A 17,917-nucleotide genomic window follows, 5' to 3' on the forward strand; every position below is an offset into this window, starting at 1 on the left:
AGTGTCCTTTATGAGTAATTACAAAAGCCAGTTTAACTGCGATTTAACAATTATTTTTATACATTTATGGAAATTCTACCACACCCATTATCGTGAGGCTCTGCCAACTGTGCTTCACCTCTGGGATGATGTTGGCATGCTGGTATGCAGTTTCCTTTCTACACCATTCATAGTGCTGTGTGTTCTTCCCAAAAAGTTCAACTTTAGTTTCATCGGTCCACAAAATATTTTCCCAGTAGTTTCACGATGCTGTTTGGGAAACTTAGGGCACGTTTTTTTTTGTTTTTTAAAGCAGCAGCTTCGTCATCCCGTCCTGCCGTTGTGCAATGCTCCATGCTACTATACACCGTGAATTGTGCATGGTAGACTTATGAACAGAGATGTTAACCAGCTTCAATGCTTCTTTTAAGCCTTTGGGTGTTATTTTGGTTATTTCATATTTGTAACTTAGATGAAGATCTGACCATATTTTAAGACAGATTTATACACAAGTGCAGTTAATTCCAAAGGGTTTACCTACTTTTTCCTGCCACTGAAGTTAGCTGGATTGAAAACCAAATTCTGCTGCAAGACATGCTTTTGGTAGACAAGGTACGTGAGAGAAATCAGATAACGAGGAGAATTTAGGACCACTCAGTGAAGACAAATCAAATCCAGTGCCAGATTTATTCTTTTTGTTTGTTTGCACCTCTGATAAAATCCAACCTTTACTGACATTGCCTTTCCCTCTTGATTTTTAGACTCTATATTCCTGTAAAAGAAAATCAGAACGTTTTCAGTCTTGACTATAAGTGTAAGCAGAGAGTTTGAATAACAAACAGCCTGGTGTACACAGCAGTGTATATTCAGTGTCACTTGCGTCTGAGAGAAAACTCCGTTGTGGGATTTTTTTGAGAGCAGTGGCTTCCCTCGTCGCGTCCTGCCAGGGACACCAGGCTCCATGCAACAATGCTCCATGATTTCCGTATTGCAGTCTCGGACATGGAAACCAGCTCCAATGTTTCCTTTAGCTGTTGCTTTGGGGTTTCTTTTTACCTCATTAAGCATTCTGTGAATTCCACTATGTTATGGGCCAGTTTTGCTCTTTCTGCCTAGAGTGTAATTGTTTGGAAATAAAACACCTTGAGCATACTGCGGAAACTATTAAGATATTAAGAGTCACTTGAGTTATACACAGCCACAGCCCTTTTCACACTGGGTGCAGGTAAAAAAAAATGACATGCATCAACTCAACTGTGTGTCTGGTGGTCATACAAACACATAATGACTAAAGTTCATTATTACAAACTTTCATTTTAATTAAATAGGGGAGAACTTCTTTTACATGGTTTTAGTCCAGTCACTGCCCGGGCATTTCTACTGACGTTGTGTGTGTGTGTGTGTGTGTGTCAGGTGAGGCTCCAGATGACGGTGAGCATGGCCATGATGCCATTGAGGACAACAACGCCATAACCCATGTGGAGTCCATGGCCAGATACATCTCTAGAGGAGAACACAGACAGACAGACAGACAGACAGACACGGATTCCCGTTGTTAACATGACGAAGTCACCATCTGCAGTCTGCCAGTGAGTTCAGACGCTGTATTGGACCAGGGTTGCCATAAGGTAGCTACTAGTCTGATATACGGTTACCTGAAGCGGGCCAGCGGTGTTGGGGGCGCCATGCCAGGCTGGTATGAGTCAAGGTAGGTGAGGGTCCATGAGAAGACACAGCAGATACATCCTGCTAATACCGACAGCACTAGGATACTCCAGAAACCTGCAACCGCACACAAACACACAGGTCATTTTCTACTGCTAGGATGATACTAGGATCCATTCCACTATGCACATTTTTCTGTTTACAGCTGAGAGGATTAGTCCATTAATGGATCACTTGACTGACAGAAAATGAATCAGCAACTATTTTGATAACCGTTTAATAATAATAATAATATAATAATAACATTCCCTTGCTGCTTTTCTCTGTCATAGTTATGTTAATAAACTGAATATCTTTAGGTTTTGGGCTGTTGGCTTATTTTTTGGACATTTCATAGAAAAAAAAACAATTTATTGACGAATTGAGAAAATCATTTTCATATCAACCGATCGTGAAAATAGTTGTTAGTTACTGCCTTACAATATTCAGAGTTTCTGTCTGCCAAAAATATGGAAGCACTACTTTACTTGATATTATATTGATGCTGATATTGATTGATACTAACGATATTTTTTGTGGCTATTGAATAAATCAATGTCGCTAAACAGAAAAATCCAAACTGCACATGAAAATGACACTGAAACTGCCGGGTGGAGCAGCGAATCTGGGACAAAAGTGAACGGGTCATGATACTCACCCAGCACCCTCTCTTCAGTCCCATCCTCTCCCCTCACTCTCACCGCCCGTAGCTCTGAAACAGTCACTGTCAGTCAGTATCACTACTGGCAAAGAAGAGCAGCATCACACCTCTGGCTAAAGCAAATGCCCTGCCGGTCCACACTTGTCAAACCATCGGGGAAGGTGGAGCCCGTTTTCTGCTGGAAGCACTGGTGCTGGTAGTGGGTTCGTGTTCTGTCATCATTTCCCCCCAAACTCTTACAGTACAGTCGGGCAAAACAAGGTCCACTTACTGGCCTGTTCTGGATCTGCACAGCTTCAGCTGCACGGTCTCCATAACCCATGGGGTGAGTGAACTAAACTGGCACACTAACTGGACGTTGAGTTGAGATTATTTTGCCAAAAATAATGATTTCACAAAACAGTCACGAGACATGAGATGAGAAAATGTTAGATTTTTGCCGCTTGGAGGGGTTAGTGACACCTTTGATGATGGATTATTTCCTGCAGTAGTGATTTGAAGCCTCCCCAGAACTGACAGGAAGTGTCCACGGAACAAGCGAAAACTTCAAACCAGTAATTTCATAGTTAAAAGCAGCACTTCCCGCTGCACTGCGTGCGCGAGGCACACACCCCTAAATGATGAACGTGCACACGCGCGCGCTTACCTTTGAGTATCGGGTAGACGAGGGCGCAGACGCAACCAGCGGCGGCCACGGACACGGCGGAGCCCAGTGCGGACAGCGCGACCACGGACCACCGTTTGGGGCCGTTCCGGATGACCAGCGGCCGTCCCGCGCCGCCGCCGGGTCCCTCTCCTTCAGACGCGGTTCGCACACTGGGTCTCACGGAGTGAGCTTCGGGGTTTTCCGTAGCCCCCGGCGAGCATGAGCCACCGAAACGTTCCCTCAAAACGTCCCTGTCCGTCGCACTCCGCGGCATTCTGCTGCCCTTGAAAAGATGGACTTTAGCCTCGTCTGCAAAGTGGAAACTGACCGTTTTGGAGTAGCATCAGGAACTGATGTAGCCTAGGTTTCTGCTTTTGCCTTATTCCAGGAGCACTTCCGCACACAAAATTGTCCCTCGGGCCGCTCCGTCGGTGTAGTTTTTTCTTCTACTCTTTGTGGCTAAGCGTTCCACTTGCCAAAAAGTGATAGCATTTCCTACTTGGCGACTTGAAAGGTTGATTCGGCCTCAAAACGACTTGATTTCGCTCTTGATGCTTTGACAGATTGTAGCCAACCTGTTGTAAAAAATGATCATCCGCAGTGAAATCGAGTCAATTTGAGGCAGAATCAGCCTTTCATCACCAGGGAGGAGCTGCTATCGCTTTTTGGCAAGCGGAAAACCGCATGTAAAAACTGAATTGAGTGTAACTGTAGCAGTTGTCATGTCACCAGGCTCGGCGTTTACTGGTCCCTCACCCGGCCTCACGCTGTGCGTTCTGCAACTGCAGTTCCCCTTTCAGGCCACAAGAGGACACACAACTCTCGCGAGTGCCTTTATTTTGACACACACAGTAGAACATAGACAGAAAAGCATACGCTTATTTTGAAAATAATAAACCGGAAAAGGTGTTGACGCAGTTCGTTGCTGTCAATAACACTGACCAAGTCATACGGCGACTACAGACGCCACAAAGCCCATCGGGTGATTGCAAAGCAGCTACACAATTACGGTAAATAAACGTTTCACTATGCTGTAACTTTGGTGCTGTTATACGAGACTCCGCAATCAATTCAGAACGACGGCGTGAACCTTTCGTGGTTGTGTGCTCTTAGTCGCGTACCATGGGGCTAATTTGTTGTGGTAACATTGATCTATTATACTGCGGCGATATGGTTTAGCTAATCGTGACATCAGTATGTCTCTTCAGCTATGAATTTCTTCACAGCGTAGTAAGCGTTCGTAAAAAAAAAAAAAAAAAAAAAAAATGTCCGTGTGAACCATTCCAGTTTGCTAATGTGTTTTAGCTTTTTTTTTTCTTCCTTTTTTGGTCAGCTAAAAGGAGCCGAGTTAGCTCAATACCGGTGTCTAAAGTAACAGCTAAAACCATTCAAATGTTTCCTTTCACTGACTTTGTGCGTAGTAAAGGAACTCAAGCTACCTGACCGCTCACTTGTTGCTTTGACCAGCGGACATATCAAAAGCTAGATTGTTAGTTCCGATGGCTCCTGCCTGGGGAGAGCGATTTGCCAAACTCCACTTGAACGTTCGTCAGTTTCTCGTGCCATTGCTTTCTTGTCCTTTTGAATATTAAACATACTTGATCAACTTTTCCTAATCAGAACGTTCCACTTCAAATGTCTGCATTCAATAAAACCATCGAGATAATGGTACAATGTCCAGTTTAACATGACAGTAATTTGACTTGCACTGATGTACGCCTCATTGCATTTGTTTTTAAAATTGGACTGTTTTACATTAGATTCAGTGCAGCCATTGGACTATAGAAGAGGGCTATTGACCAGGTGATTTAGTTGGGAATAAATGCATGCACGCTGGGCGCGAGGCTACATTTTCCACAGGTGCCATTAAAGTCAGAAAGAAATGTGACTTTAAATACGTGCCTACCTAGACATTGTGGCCAGAAACATTTCATAACAGGAAGGCAGTGATGACCTAAAGGTCAGAGAAGCAGGCTTGTGATTGGATGGTGCCCTTGAGCAAGGCCCTTAACCCCTGCCCTTAACCCCACATTGTTCTGATGATAGCCAGCATATCACGCTGTGGCTGTTACTAGGCACTTTCCAAATGCGATGCTGAAACGAAATCGCTGCTTTTAAAAAGGCCTTGGTTAAATGAGGGATTGAAAAATAAATTCCTGCCCCTCACATATGTTATCAACGTATAAAACTATCCCTATGTTTTTCCTTGAGACTTGAAAATTTTCAGTTGGCAACACCAGCCTGGTTAAATACAACCTGAAATTACCCAATATTTCTGCTCCAATTGTATTTTCAGTGTTTTTAAAAATTCCAAAAGAAATTCTGAGAAAATCACAGATTTCATTACCTTTTTTAAAATTAAATATGAAAAATAATAAGGCCTTTCAGTGGCGTATCAGCCAGGAAACTGTTTCCCTACAAACTGAAAAGCAAAAAGCATGTTTGACATTAAATCTTTCGATGGCTTCCTCTCAGGACTGTAGGCGAGACTTTAGAAATACTTAAAGTACACTTGCTCATAGCAAAATGTGATTAGACACCAAACATGAAGTATAAAAAGGTCCTCAGCCAGTTTCAAGCCTTGGGCATAGTGGTTTATGGTCAGCAGCTTAATGCCAAAGCCGCCATGTAGCTATCTAGTTAACTAGCTATGTGGGCTGATTCAGAAGCATGGAACCATGCTAGCTAAACCCCCCAAATTCTTAGAGAAAACAGAGCACGTAGCCTTGGTAATAGCTAGCTGCAGCCCTGCTCCTGGTCCCTCTCTGGTGGTTTTGTCACATGGAGTATTTTAGATAGCACTGTGTGTATTTTGCCAGAACTTGGGAAAATGAAATATCTTACAACATCTTTGACCCAAAGATGGCACTGCAGTTATGTTTTTGTGTGTGTGTGAGTGAGTGAGTGAGTGAAAGCTGCTACATGGGAAGTTATAGATTGAACATGGTATTGTGGTATGTCTGCTGACTTGTTAGCACACTGTACCATTCAGTCTGAACCCCTTAACATCTAGTGGAATCCTGCTTATTGAAGCAACAATGTCATAAAGACATGTAGGAAGGAGAGTGCATATGGCAGCGTTTCAGATGAAGAAATGATCAGTGATTACAGCAACTCATTTCCTCTACTTATTTTCATCTCTGTGGTAACAGGAATGGAATGATTGTGAGGGTTTTTGTCTGCAGCACAGTTTTCCAGGGAACCTATTTCCAACCCCCCGAGGACACTTTGACTAAGCCGCTTTCCTCTGCTGCTCTGCAGTACTGTGATAGAGAGGAGAAACAAAGGGGGCAGGGTGCTGTTGCTGCTGGACCCCTCTACAAACTGCTCATATGTACACACAGTGGCTCTGTGTCTGTGCATGTATTACGACACGATCCTCAAGCACTGACACCTGAAGACAGGTGTTGTGGCTGGGCAGGGCTGGGCAAAGCACCAGATGCTGTACTGCTCCACTGCTGTAAACAAATAGACTGTTTTACTGTTTGTCTGATGAGCTTACTGGCTGCTTTATTGTCTGCTGGGATATGAATGTTAAATCGGAGAGATTGGAATAGTTAGATTGTGCTAATAGGCTACAGATAGGAGTCCACTTGTTTTAATTTCATTAGCAGCAGCAGTATGCTGACTGATTGGCTGAACAGCTAATTGACTGACTGTTTAGCTGACTACCCATGTTACATTAACTTCGTTGGGTGGGTTTCAAATCTGCGTATCAGAAAACTGATCTTAAAATCAGTGGTATGTGCCTGGGATCCAGCACACAGATGTCTCCATATTTCTGTTTGGTCCCACACTGGATGCACAATTAGAGTGGAATCTATTAGTTCATTAATTGGTTAGTCAGTAAACGAAAAACTAATACACAATAAGCATCAAAGTTCATTCTTGACCTTTAGAAATAGCAGTATGACAAAACACTCCCAACTAAAGGTCCAAGTTTTTTTCTGGGGCTATCAGCCCCATCATCGTATGTAGTTGAGTGGACATTGAGTTGAGATTGTATGGTCAAACAGATCAATAATTTGAATGATTAATTTATCTTTCAAGTCCTTTATTGAGTATAAAATGCCAAACCTTTTTAACTGTTCAGAAAAAACCAGTAAACTGAATCTTGGTCTCTGGGAACTTGTGACAGGCATTTGCAATCATATTCTGGTATTTTATTATGAACAGTTGAGAGACATCAATTAGGGCTGCAGCTAATAATTATTCTCCCTATTGATTGATCTGATTTATTTGTCAATTAACTGATTAATTGTATAGTCTCTAAAATATCAGAAAATAGGAAAATATCCACCCCAGTTCCCTGAGTCCAAGCTGATTTCTGTAAATGTCCTGTTTTGTCTGACCAACAGTCCAAAACCGATCTTAAATATATTCAGTTAACAATGATATAAAACAGAAAGAAAACAAAATCCTCACATTTGAGAGGCTGGAACCTGTGAATGTTGGAATTGTTATCTGGTAAATGATTTATTTGCTATATTATCAAAATTGTTGTCAATTAATTCAGCATGGAGGTTTCTTCCTATCCTTGTGAACAGAAGTGTGGCAAAGTAATCTCAACTCGAGGTCCACTTATTACCTTTGTGACTGTGATATGCAGAGCTTTCGACTGCATCTCACTCTCAGCAGTTAAAGTTGTCTCAGTTGTCATGGAGTTGGCTAAGGTGTCATCACATGAACTAACACTACATCCACATTGCGCTGGTTGCATATAAAGGCACATCTTTTTCTGTTCTTCTCAGCCATCTTTTCACATTAAAAATAGCTTTTTTTCTCATCCAAAACATGTCCCAATCCTTACCAGATGTTGGCTGGCTGTGTTTAGTGAACTAGTAATGCTAATTTGAACCTAAGTTATTTTCACATGAAAGTTGTGAAAACGAAATAGTCTTCGTTTGGATTTTAAGCCACATAATAACAAGCATTTGTATATGGTAGGAGATGATAACCTTGTCTCTGTTCAGAGATGGTCTCTGGTCTCTGGTGTCAGGTGTGAACATCCTCCTTCATCTTTCTCTGGTCATTGACTGATTCCTGGTCGATGACCTTTGACCTCTTCCCAGTGGATGAAGTGAGTGGTTTTGGATGTGTTTGATGTGTTCGCAGACAGCTGGTTTCTACCTCACATAGTGTATATGTCCACACTTAGGTGACATGATGACGCCTCAGGCAGCACCATTCACTGATGAAAACCATGAGATTTGGATGAAAGCTAATATATAGCTTTTGAACTTAAGATTGTTTTGCCACACTTTCTGCTGACCAACTACCTGACTGATAGTATCGGCCTGATGACTGATAATGAAAGAATCATTGGTTGTTGTCCTTTTGCACAAGCTCACACTAGTCATCCAGACTAGTCTAGCAGAGTGGAATGTGTTTCAATTGGTGTGCTGGTTCTCTCTTGTTTCCATTTTGAATATTAACTGTAGAGCTAATTTGTGTCTACAGATGAGCTCACAGTCAGGTGGATTATCCTCAGCCTCCTGTGACCTACACTGGCTGACCCAATGGGGTTGTGTTCAGGAACACACAAAGCAAGAAAAGAGGAACCTGTTTTTGTCCACATCGTCCAAAATCCTACCCAGTGTCCTCCCTGACAGCTTCTTGGTTACTGACTAACAGGCTGACTCAGTGCTAACAGTTGTTTTTCACTATCTCTCTCTCTCTCTGTGTGTGTGTGTGTGTGTGTGTGTGTGTGTGTGTGTGTGTGTGTGTGTGTGTGTGTGTGTGTGTGTGTGTGTGTGTGTGTGTGTGTGTGTGTGTGTGTGTGTGTGTGTGTGTCATTGGTCAGCAGCAATCGGCTGTCTGTGCCTTTTGGTTAGTAGCAATATTTATTTAAAGCAACATGCTGTCAACCAGCATAACATCACAGGGTAGAGAGAGAACAGGGGTGGGTGTGGGTTGTGTGTGTGTGTGTGTGTGTGTGTGTGTGTGTGTGTGTGTGTGTGTGTGTGTGTGTGTGTGTGTGTGTGAGAGAGAGAGAGCAGGGTAAATTAGTGGGGGTTGGGACAAAAGAGGAAGTGTGAGTATAGAAAATGGGGAGAGAGTTAATATGTGAGAGGAGGAAGAGATGCAGTCATTCATTTGAAGCAGTTACATTATGCTACTGGCTCAGGCTTACTGAGTTCTGCAGTTTGTCGTTAGAGCAGTATTTGAATATAAACTACGGTCATCTCGGCAGTATACACAGAGCTACAAAGGAGAGGGCAGTTTCATCATCGCTAGCACCACAAGTACTGCATATAAATAAACACAGACATAGCTAATGTAAGACATGACAGGAAATGACAAATCAAAATTGTAGCAGCATTCTTTGATAATTCCCCAAAATGTCTCACACTGATATTTCTGCTCTGCACATCTCAGGTCAGTTAGTCAGACTGTGTTAGAGATGTCTTTTCTGTCTTTTCCTCCTTGCTGCAGTATAACTTTGTAGAAGGTATAATGGGGCTGATGGTAACCAGCAACCACAATACATTGGATTTTTGTGGGATTTGCATTACATCTTTCAAATAATTCTGATGGCATTAGTTTTTGTTTGGAGACAGTGTGTGTCAAAATGAGTACACGCCATGCCATAGTGCCATCACATTGCCACCGGGGGGCACCACAGTCAGAAATTTGTAAATTGTGCACATGGTGGTTTTAAAAATACAAACCCTGATTTTGCTATAGCACCTAAAAATACGAATATGTTCTACCCAGCTCGTGTTGTGCTGTAAACTGTGATGAGGTCTAAGGCACCAAGATAGTTTGTCAGTATCAGAAATATATTTTGTGTCCACTTGTTCCAACTCTTCATTGATACTATAAGATTGTTATCAGGTTTGAGCCAGTTTGCGATGAGATTTACTGAAATTGAAGACGTGAACGATTTTTAAATTTTTTTTTTTTTCCTGCAACTATTGAGAAACGGTCATGATGATCACTGTTAATCAGCACAGTGAAGCTCCGCCTCAATTTAAAGCAACCCATCTGCCATCCCTTTTCCCATCTGACAATCCTGAGAAGTGTGCTGTGCAATCTGACAAAACCTTATATCTCCGTTGCCTGCTCAACAAAGCTTTTATCTGCGCACCAATATCCACAGCATTTAACCCAGTAGCGTTTCAGCTCCATTGCAGTTGCTGGAGACGCTGCCGTGAGCCACCAGTGACAAGTGTCAAATTTGCTTGTGCAAATTACATTGATTACATTACATGAATGCCTGTAATTATTGACGGTTGACTCCAAATTAAATTCCAATAAGGCATTTCATTTGTGTATTAGTGCATGTTGTGACTTTGTCATAACATATATACAGCAAAACTGCTTCTTTTGGTTACAGATAGACATACTGAGAAGCCGAGCTGCCAAAAGGACTCTTTTATGATCACTATGTTGTCTCACAGTAGGAGCTGAAATAAAACAAAAATGACAGCAGCTGTGCTATGAGATTGGGTATATTGCCATTTACCGTGAGTGATGACAGAGGTAGTAAGAGGGTCTCTCCAACCCCCTCATCCGCCGCTGGTGGCGAGCAGATCGTCTATAGGCGATCTCTGGTAATGACAACATGAGGAAATGAAAATAAAATCGATTGGCCAACCCTAATTGTTATAGTAAGCAAAATAAACCTAAGGTGCTTATGTCGACAGCAATTCATCAAATAGAAATAGTCTAGCTGATTTGTGCATCATTTTATAGATATTTACCAGAATTCAACCTGACAGATTTGATTTTTTTCACCTCCTAGAAATTAAAGTTATGATATGTTATATGGTTAATCAACCTCTTGAGAACAAAGTGTTTCCAAACATTGTTACTTTGTACTGAGAATATGTACTGTTTTAGATTTAGCATCAGTAATGAGAATGTGTTTTCTACCAACAACAGTTGTTCACTAACCTGATAATAAGATTAACTTCATTATTTACTCTGACATCAGTGGGAGTTATTTTGTTTTGCCCTAACCAATGCCCTGCCGACATCATTTTCAGTCAACACAGAAGCTGTGAAGAAGCCATCACTAAAGTTTTTCACATCGGTCAAAAAAATGAATAAATACAAGCCAGTGTAAGTGTTGTTATTTCTGTAAGCTAACTTGCTAACAGTTGTGTCAACACTTGTCAACATTTATGTAGCAGTTTTCTGGTGCAGTGTGCCAGAGGTCTAGAACCAGGCTAACTCTTTACACTATTATACATAAAATTTTACATTATAACGAAGACCTTTTAAGGGTAAGTTAAACTAAAGGACAAGAAAACATATTTTCTCATTTACCCCAGTGGTACCTTACCATACAGACAGTAGTGTTTTGGTTCAACTGACTCTTAAAACAATTAGTCAATGCTTGACACATAAAACATATTAATTGTAAAATTATTATGCTGCTAATGATGAGAATCCAAACCATAAGGATCAGCTCAGTATAGTACATAGTACTGTCTGCCACATTATCACAGTGGTGTTACTACTGAGGGATACCAGATGAAAGCACAGGTACAATTACCAGGGTATTGCTGCCTGTCGCACTTCTGCCAGTGCCACCGTGTCCGGTGGCAGCAGATCTATAGGCGATCTCTGGTAATGACAACATGAGGAAATGAAAATAAAATCGATTGGCCAACCCTAATTGTTATAGTAAGCAAAATAAACCTAAGGTGCTTATGTCGACAGCAATTCATCAAATAGAAATAGTCTAGCTGATTTGTGCATCATTTTATAGATATTTACCAGAATTCAACCTGACAGATTTGATTTTTTTCACCTCCTAGAAATTAAAGTTATGATATGTTATATGGTTAATCAACCTGCGGGAGCACAGTGTTTCCAAACATTGTTACTTTGTACTGAGAATATGTACTGTTTTAGATTTAGCATCAGTAATGAGAATGTGTTTTCTACCAACAACAGTTGTTCACTAACCTGATAATAAGATTAACTTCATTATTTACTCTGACATCAGTGGGAGTTATTTTGTTTTGCCCTAACCAATGCCCTGCCGACATCATTTTCAGTCAACACAGAAGCTGTGAAGAAGCCATCACTAAAGTTTTTCACATCGGTCAAAAAAATAAATAAATAAAAGCCAGTGTAAGTGTTGTTATTTCTGTAAGCTAACTTGCTAACAGTTGTGTCAACACTCGTCAACATTTATGTAGCAGTTTTTCTGGTGCAGTGTGCCAGAGGTCTAGAACCAGGCTAACTCTTTACACTATTATACATAAAATTTTACATTATAACGAAGACCTTTTAAGGGTAAGTTAAACTAAAGGACAAGAAAACATATTTTCTCATTTACCCCAGTGGTACCTTACCATACAGACAGTAGTGTTTTGGTTCAACTGACCCTTAAAACAATTAAAGTCAATGCTTGACACATAAAACATATTAATTGTAAAATTATTATGCTGCTAATGATGAGAATCCAAACCATAAGGATCAGCTCAGTATAGTACATAGTACTGTCTGCCACATTATCACAGTGGTGTTACTACTGAGGGACACCAGATGAAAGCACAGGTACAATTACCAGGGTATTGCTGCCTGTCGCACTTCTGCCAGTGCCACCGTGTCCGGTGGCAGCAGGGTCATCAGCTGGGAGCCACCTTTTTTTTTTTTTTTTTTTTGGATGTTTAGCTCCCTTAATCTCCCTTAAGAACATCTCAAGGTGGTGGAGCAACATGAAGGACGTCTCCCTACTGCCACCCTTCTTTTCCCCATGTTCTTATCTTTGCTTTTTTGCCAGAGCCAGAAACTTACTTGCTCTGCTTCCTCGGCCAGTAACTTGTGTGCTTGACTTCAGTCACTCCCAAAATCTGAAGGATGTTCTGTGTAGACATTCCAGTGAAGCCTCTGCAGCCTACCTCAACAGTGTGTAGTTGGCCTTTTCAAAGACTGCCTCCAGTCCTTTCTCCTATGGGATAGTTGTTCCCTGACTCACTGTCCCATAGGACAGTGTTGTGGTGGCAGAGAGGTTGTGGTGATATCTACTGGGAACTTAAGTTGCTGGTCGAAGTTAACACTCAAGTTCCACTTGCGCCCTGGTGTTATGGCTGAGGTCTTCCTTCACGTGATGTTCTGTGTCCCTCCTCCCTGTCTGATGCAGCGGATCAGCTGCGGTGGCATTGACGAACTGTCGTCATTTGCCTCTAACGTGGGTGCCTCCAGGAACTCTGCCAGCTTCTGCAGGACCACGTCATGTCACCACTGAAATTGACACTGAGTTAGAGATACTAGTCAGTATGTGCCGCAGGCTTGGAATGGGAGCATAACGGAGTCGGCAGCTATCCTCTGAGCCGTACCACAGGCAGGGGGTGCTGGGAATCAGGAGGGTTAGGGTAACTTTCCCAAACTGATGATCTGACATTCACACCCACCTCACACTGTGACTGGTCCGCTGTGTGGAGGTGCAAAATGAGCCAGGCTTTTCTTAGCTCTCTCTTTTCATTCCTTACATAACTACATCTATCATTTATCATGTGAGTAAGTGAGTGCAACACCATGAATGTCTTCAATGAGAGACTCTCCGAAAAATGTGATCTGTTAACTCCATATTTAAACGCTATCTCATCTTCCCCCTCTCTATGATGGGCTGCTTTTCACTTCATGTTTGAGTGTGGCCGTTCATAACAGCTATAAACACTTGATTTTTGATGAGGTTGGATCAGATCTCTGTTTGAGTATAACCTTACTCTGTCATATGTGCTTTCTTTGTTGTAAACCATTAAGATAATTAGTCCATAAATATGCAGTGACATTAAGCTTGTTTCCTGGTGTTTCTAAGGTCAAATCTTTCCTGCTCTCGCTCTGTCTCGTCTCTCAGTTTACATGAAATTCTCTAACAATCGTATCTTTTCTGATGTTACATTGCTGTACTTATCTAGTAATTATCACTCAACACTCAGTGCATTATTACATGATGTAACATGAATGACAACAAGGTCTGACTGAAAAATAGAGGTGTTCAGTACATCAACGGACAAATTTTTATCAACAAATCCTAAAAGTGAACTGACCATACTTGATTACTATCATTAATGACCAAATCAGTAGCTTTTAGCAGCGGAGCTCCTCACTGGTGGCTGAAAGCACCATTATCAGCTCGAACGTGATACTTTCTCATTAAAATCATAATAAAAGACTGCAAAAGCCACAGAAACAATCATGTTGTGTAACTCATGCAAATAATAGGCTGCTGAGAATTCCGCAGTAGTTGAAATTTTTCAAACCCAGCTGACCTTAGGTTTCTCTGTCTCTTACAGGACTCTGGCTGCTACTGTGTGGAGGTTGCAGCTTTGTGTGTTTTTGTGTTATCTGAGACATCACTGTTTAGTGTGTGTGAGTGGGTGCGTATAGCGCCGTTCTGCAGTGTGTGTAATGTCTTCAGAGCTGCTGGTAGACCTGGGTGAAGAGCCTGCGACTGCACAGTTAGGACAGCTGAAGCTAGCTACGATAGAAGACCAGCAGTGGCCCGCTGATGAGTCTACTCTCAGCAAGTCAGGTGAGAGGGATTTTGTAAACACACACTTGCACACAAAATCACATGTTTGTACCCATAGACTTCGACCAACCCCTATTGACATAATGATTTCCCCTGGGCTAACTTTAACTACCACAACTTCATGTCTAACCGTAACCCTAAAACCATACAAAAGTCTCAACCCACCGAACATCCATTTGGAAAAAAAAGAAGACTCAAATGTTCCTGTTTGAAAAAGTTCTGTGTAGAACCTGACCATAACTGTTTGATTTATAAAATCCAAACCTTCCTTTCATGTAGTGGTCAGCAGGTGGTTATCTTTTTCTATTGAGCTCTACCCGGATTAGCCTTTACCACTATCAAAATTGGGTTAGATTCTGTTATTGATATTAGGGATTTTATACAGTAGGAACAGTATACCCTCCAATTCATTTGCATTGTGTCAACCCTCATAATAATAATTATAAAAAAATGAAAAACAATGGGAAGACTCACTTAACAGTAAGCTTCCTAATGGTGTTTGGCAGGAAACTTGTACTTGCAGACAAAATCACTAACGTGTGAAAACCCTTTGAACTATGTACTCAGGACTCCCCCAGTGATATGTCAATGTGTTACTGTTAACTTGTGCTTTTTCTGTTGGATGTACTATTGTGCATGTACTACTTATGTATCGTTGTGTGTGTTTCAGAGACGGACATCTCCCAGCGCTTCGACGGTGGCTCTCCCCACCTGCCCTGGGACGATCCCTTCTATGACATCGCAAGGCATCAGATCATTGAAGTGGCAGGTCAGTCCTCACAAACCTCTTATGGTGATTGGCTGGTGTTTGACTCCTCTCTTCACTGCCATCTGTGACAGTAATAATTAAGTTTCTCTTTTGCTTTTGTCTCGTACCAATGTTTCTTCAGACTAAAACTCGTAGGGCCATTTGTAGAGTTTGGATTACTTGTCACGTTTTTTAAGAGTAGGAAGAGTTCTATACAATCCGAGTAATCTTTTTTTTTAATATAGGTGATGTTGAATCCCTGCCTCTGTCTCTCTGTGTGTCTGTAGGTGATGATAACTTCGGCAGGAAGGTGATAGTGTTTAATGCCTGCAGGATGCCCCCACAGCATCAGCTGGACCATCAAAGGCTGCTTTTGTAAGTACTAATGTAACCTCAATGAGCAGTCTAAGCACAGCAAACTGCTTCAGCAGTGTTCACTTTGGTTGAGTAGGTTCTGCAGTTTACACAATTATGTTTTGTCTCAGGTTGTGCGATCTAAGAATAGTGATAATAATAAAACTTGTAATAAACTTTATTCACAAAGCATTTGTCAAAAATAGAGTTACAAAGTGCTTTACATAGGAAAATACAAAAAAAAGAAAATCGGTACGATAAAATGAATTGGAATCGGACTTCTAAAAGTAGAATAAGAGAGAATCAATAAAATACCCAACAATAAAATAAAATTTAAGAATTTAGACAAAAAGGTACATTAATTAAAATAGAAAATATTAAACATTTTGGAAAAAAAAGTAAAACAAATGATGACATTAGTAAAGGGCTTTTTAAAAAAAAAGCTAGAGTCTAAGAAATTCTTAAAATGATGTCACTATTTCCAGTAGTACCACTGGTGCTCCCCACTGAAAACTCTAGGAGCACAAAATTTAGGAGCACCAATTAAAATGGACATTCAGATTTTTTCCATTTTAACTGTACTACTGATAAATGCTTTGGTAATAAACAGACAATTCATTAAGTTAAATATTGCTTTTTGTTTTAAACAGACACCAAATTATCAATTCACAAATGTAAACATAAGGTATGTGGTCAGTACATTACTGTCATAACAGCATAACAACCACAGCAAAACATGTAAACAAGGAATTATATGCCTTATATGCCTCTCTTTCCCCTCACTTCCCCCTTTCCCCAGAGAATATCCTCTATTTCTGATTTCTGCTGAACTTCCTGCCTTCGAAATGCTGCTGGCAGAGGCGCTCCAATTCAATCTGTGCCTCTGTTCCTGCATAGTTTATGCCTCATGCTGCTGTTGTGCTTTACGAATGTTTGATGTTTAAAGTTTGTGGTGAAGTCGGCAAACTTAGTTTTCCCCACAAATCTTGGGCCACTCCGAGAGCAGAACATACATTACATGGCTTTCCCTTCAGAGGAGCCACTGAACAAGAGGCACCACCAACAACTATTGGGGAAACTCCTGTCAGATCAAGTAAGATCTAAACCAGTCTAAGGCAGTATCCTTGTGGCCAACCCAGTTTTCAAGACGATCCAACAAAATTGCATGATTGATGCTATCAAAAGCTGAGCTAAGATCAAGCAGAATTAAAGTTGCACAATTACCAGAATCAGCTGTTAGTAAGAGAGCGTTGGAGTGATAGGAGTCCACTTTTTCTAAAAGTTTTTCTAAAAATAGTAATTTGCTGGTTCTAAAATTTTTTAAATTGACTGTCAACAGTGGCTTTGACAATTGGGTTGACTACTGCATGCTGAAGGCAGGAGGGAAAATAACCAGTAGAAAGAGAGCTATTTGCAATGGTTTGGATAGTTGGACCCACTTAGTCAAAAACCACCTTAAGAAATCTAGTAGGCAAATATCTTAAGTTCTTGATAATGGTTTTAATTTAGCAACTGTGTCCTTTTAAATTGCATTAAAAAAACACCTTCTAACCTGACAGCAAATTTTCATGCAATTTTTGTACATATTCATGGTCCCCAGAGGATGTGTCTTGTCATCTAACACCATCATTAGGTAAAATATTTCCCCTCTATCAGTTTATTCCAAAGCATCTTGAAATAAAAAGCTTATATTGCCTTTAGGTTTGCTGTGGATGTCCACAGGTCCCAAAGTACACTCTCTCTCTCTCTCTAATGCAAAATTCAGTATGTCTTCTTCCATGCAGCTTTTTCATGTCTCTAGGAGATGCTAACAGAGCTTTAGACTCGTAGCCTTGTTGTTAATGTCATGCACACAACCAGCTGGTTTTCTAACAAATTACACAATTATAAAATTCAAATAAAAATCAGGTCACCAAATTACTTTTGCTTATGTTTGTAAAAGTCACCAAAACAACATTGATTAATAAACCAAAACGGTGTGCAACAATAATACTTCTATTCAGTGAGAGATAAACACTGGGGCATGAAACACTGGAATGACATTTCTATCACATGCTATTCACTGTACAGTCTTTTATATCTACCGTGTACTGTGTCAGTGTCCCTGCTTTTGTGTGGCTGGCTCTGTGGGTGGTAACAAGCCATCCAGTGGGAAATTAAGTGGTGTTTAGAGGCAGCTTCAAAGCATTGTTTAAGTTTTTTTCTTCTGCTGGATTAAATGAATCCTGCTTTTCAACTGTACAACCGGTCTAGAACCATAGAAAGAGATGAAAATGTTGTGATTTAGAAGCCACAAGCACCAGCGTCAATGTAGGAGCATGAAAGATG

At 41.0% G+C, this 17,917-nt stretch overlaps 2 protein-coding genes across 2 annotated transcripts in view; one reads left to right on the forward strand and one right to left on the reverse strand.

The window, feature by feature from the left end:
- Window positions 1–519: 519 nt before the first annotated feature.
- On the reverse strand, window positions 520–3,784 carry arl6ip6 (ADP-ribosylation factor-like 6 interacting protein 6). The gene is made up of 4 exons (XM_040141871.1): window positions 2,991–3,784; window positions 2,342–2,395; window positions 1,635–1,761; window positions 520–1,482 (listed from the first exon to the last, which is right to left on the reverse strand). Exons 1-4 carry the CDS (start codon window positions 3,262–3,264, stop codon window positions 1,389–1,391), a joined length of 549 nt encoding a protein of 182 aa, XP_039997805.1. The 5' UTR covers window positions 3,265–3,784; the 3' UTR covers window positions 520–1,388.
- The window catches only part of arhgap1 (Rho GTPase activating protein 1), a 28,760-nt gene continuing 14,555 nt past the window's right edge, over window positions 3,713–17,917 (forward strand). The window contains exons 1-4 of the mRNA XM_040141869.1: window positions 3,713–4,000; window positions 14,249–14,487; window positions 15,158–15,256; window positions 15,523–15,610. Of these exons, the coding sequence (XP_039997803.1) occupies window positions 14,364–14,487; window positions 15,158–15,256; window positions 15,523–15,610 (311 nt within the window). The 5' untranslated portion in view covers window positions 3,713–4,000; window positions 14,249–14,363. The remainder of the gene's footprint in view (window positions 4,001–14,248; window positions 14,488–15,157; window positions 15,257–15,522; window positions 15,611–17,917) is intronic.

This window comes from Xiphias gladius, chromosome 13 (assembly GCF_016859285.1).
Source record: "Xiphias gladius isolate SHS-SW01 ecotype Sanya breed wild chromosome 13, ASM1685928v1, whole genome shotgun sequence".
Classification (NCBI taxonomy): Eukaryota; Metazoa; Chordata; class Actinopteri; order Istiophoriformes; family Xiphiidae; genus Xiphias; species Xiphias gladius.

Excerpts from the sequence above, each read along its gene's own strand:
- arl6ip6 (XM_040141871.1), bottom strand. The coding sequence starts at position 3,264 with ATGCCGCGGAGTGCGACGGACAGGGACGTTTTGAGGGAACGTTTCGGT. Across the intron at positions 2,396-2,990 it reads CGTCTACCCGATACTCAAAG|AGCTACGGGCGGTGAGAGTG; the intron begins GTAAGCGCGCGC and ends TGACTGTTTCAG. Across the intron at positions 1,483-1,634 it reads ACACCGCTGGCCCGCTTCAG|AGATGTATCTGGCCATGGAC; the intron begins GTAACCGTATAT and ends GTTCTCCTCTAG.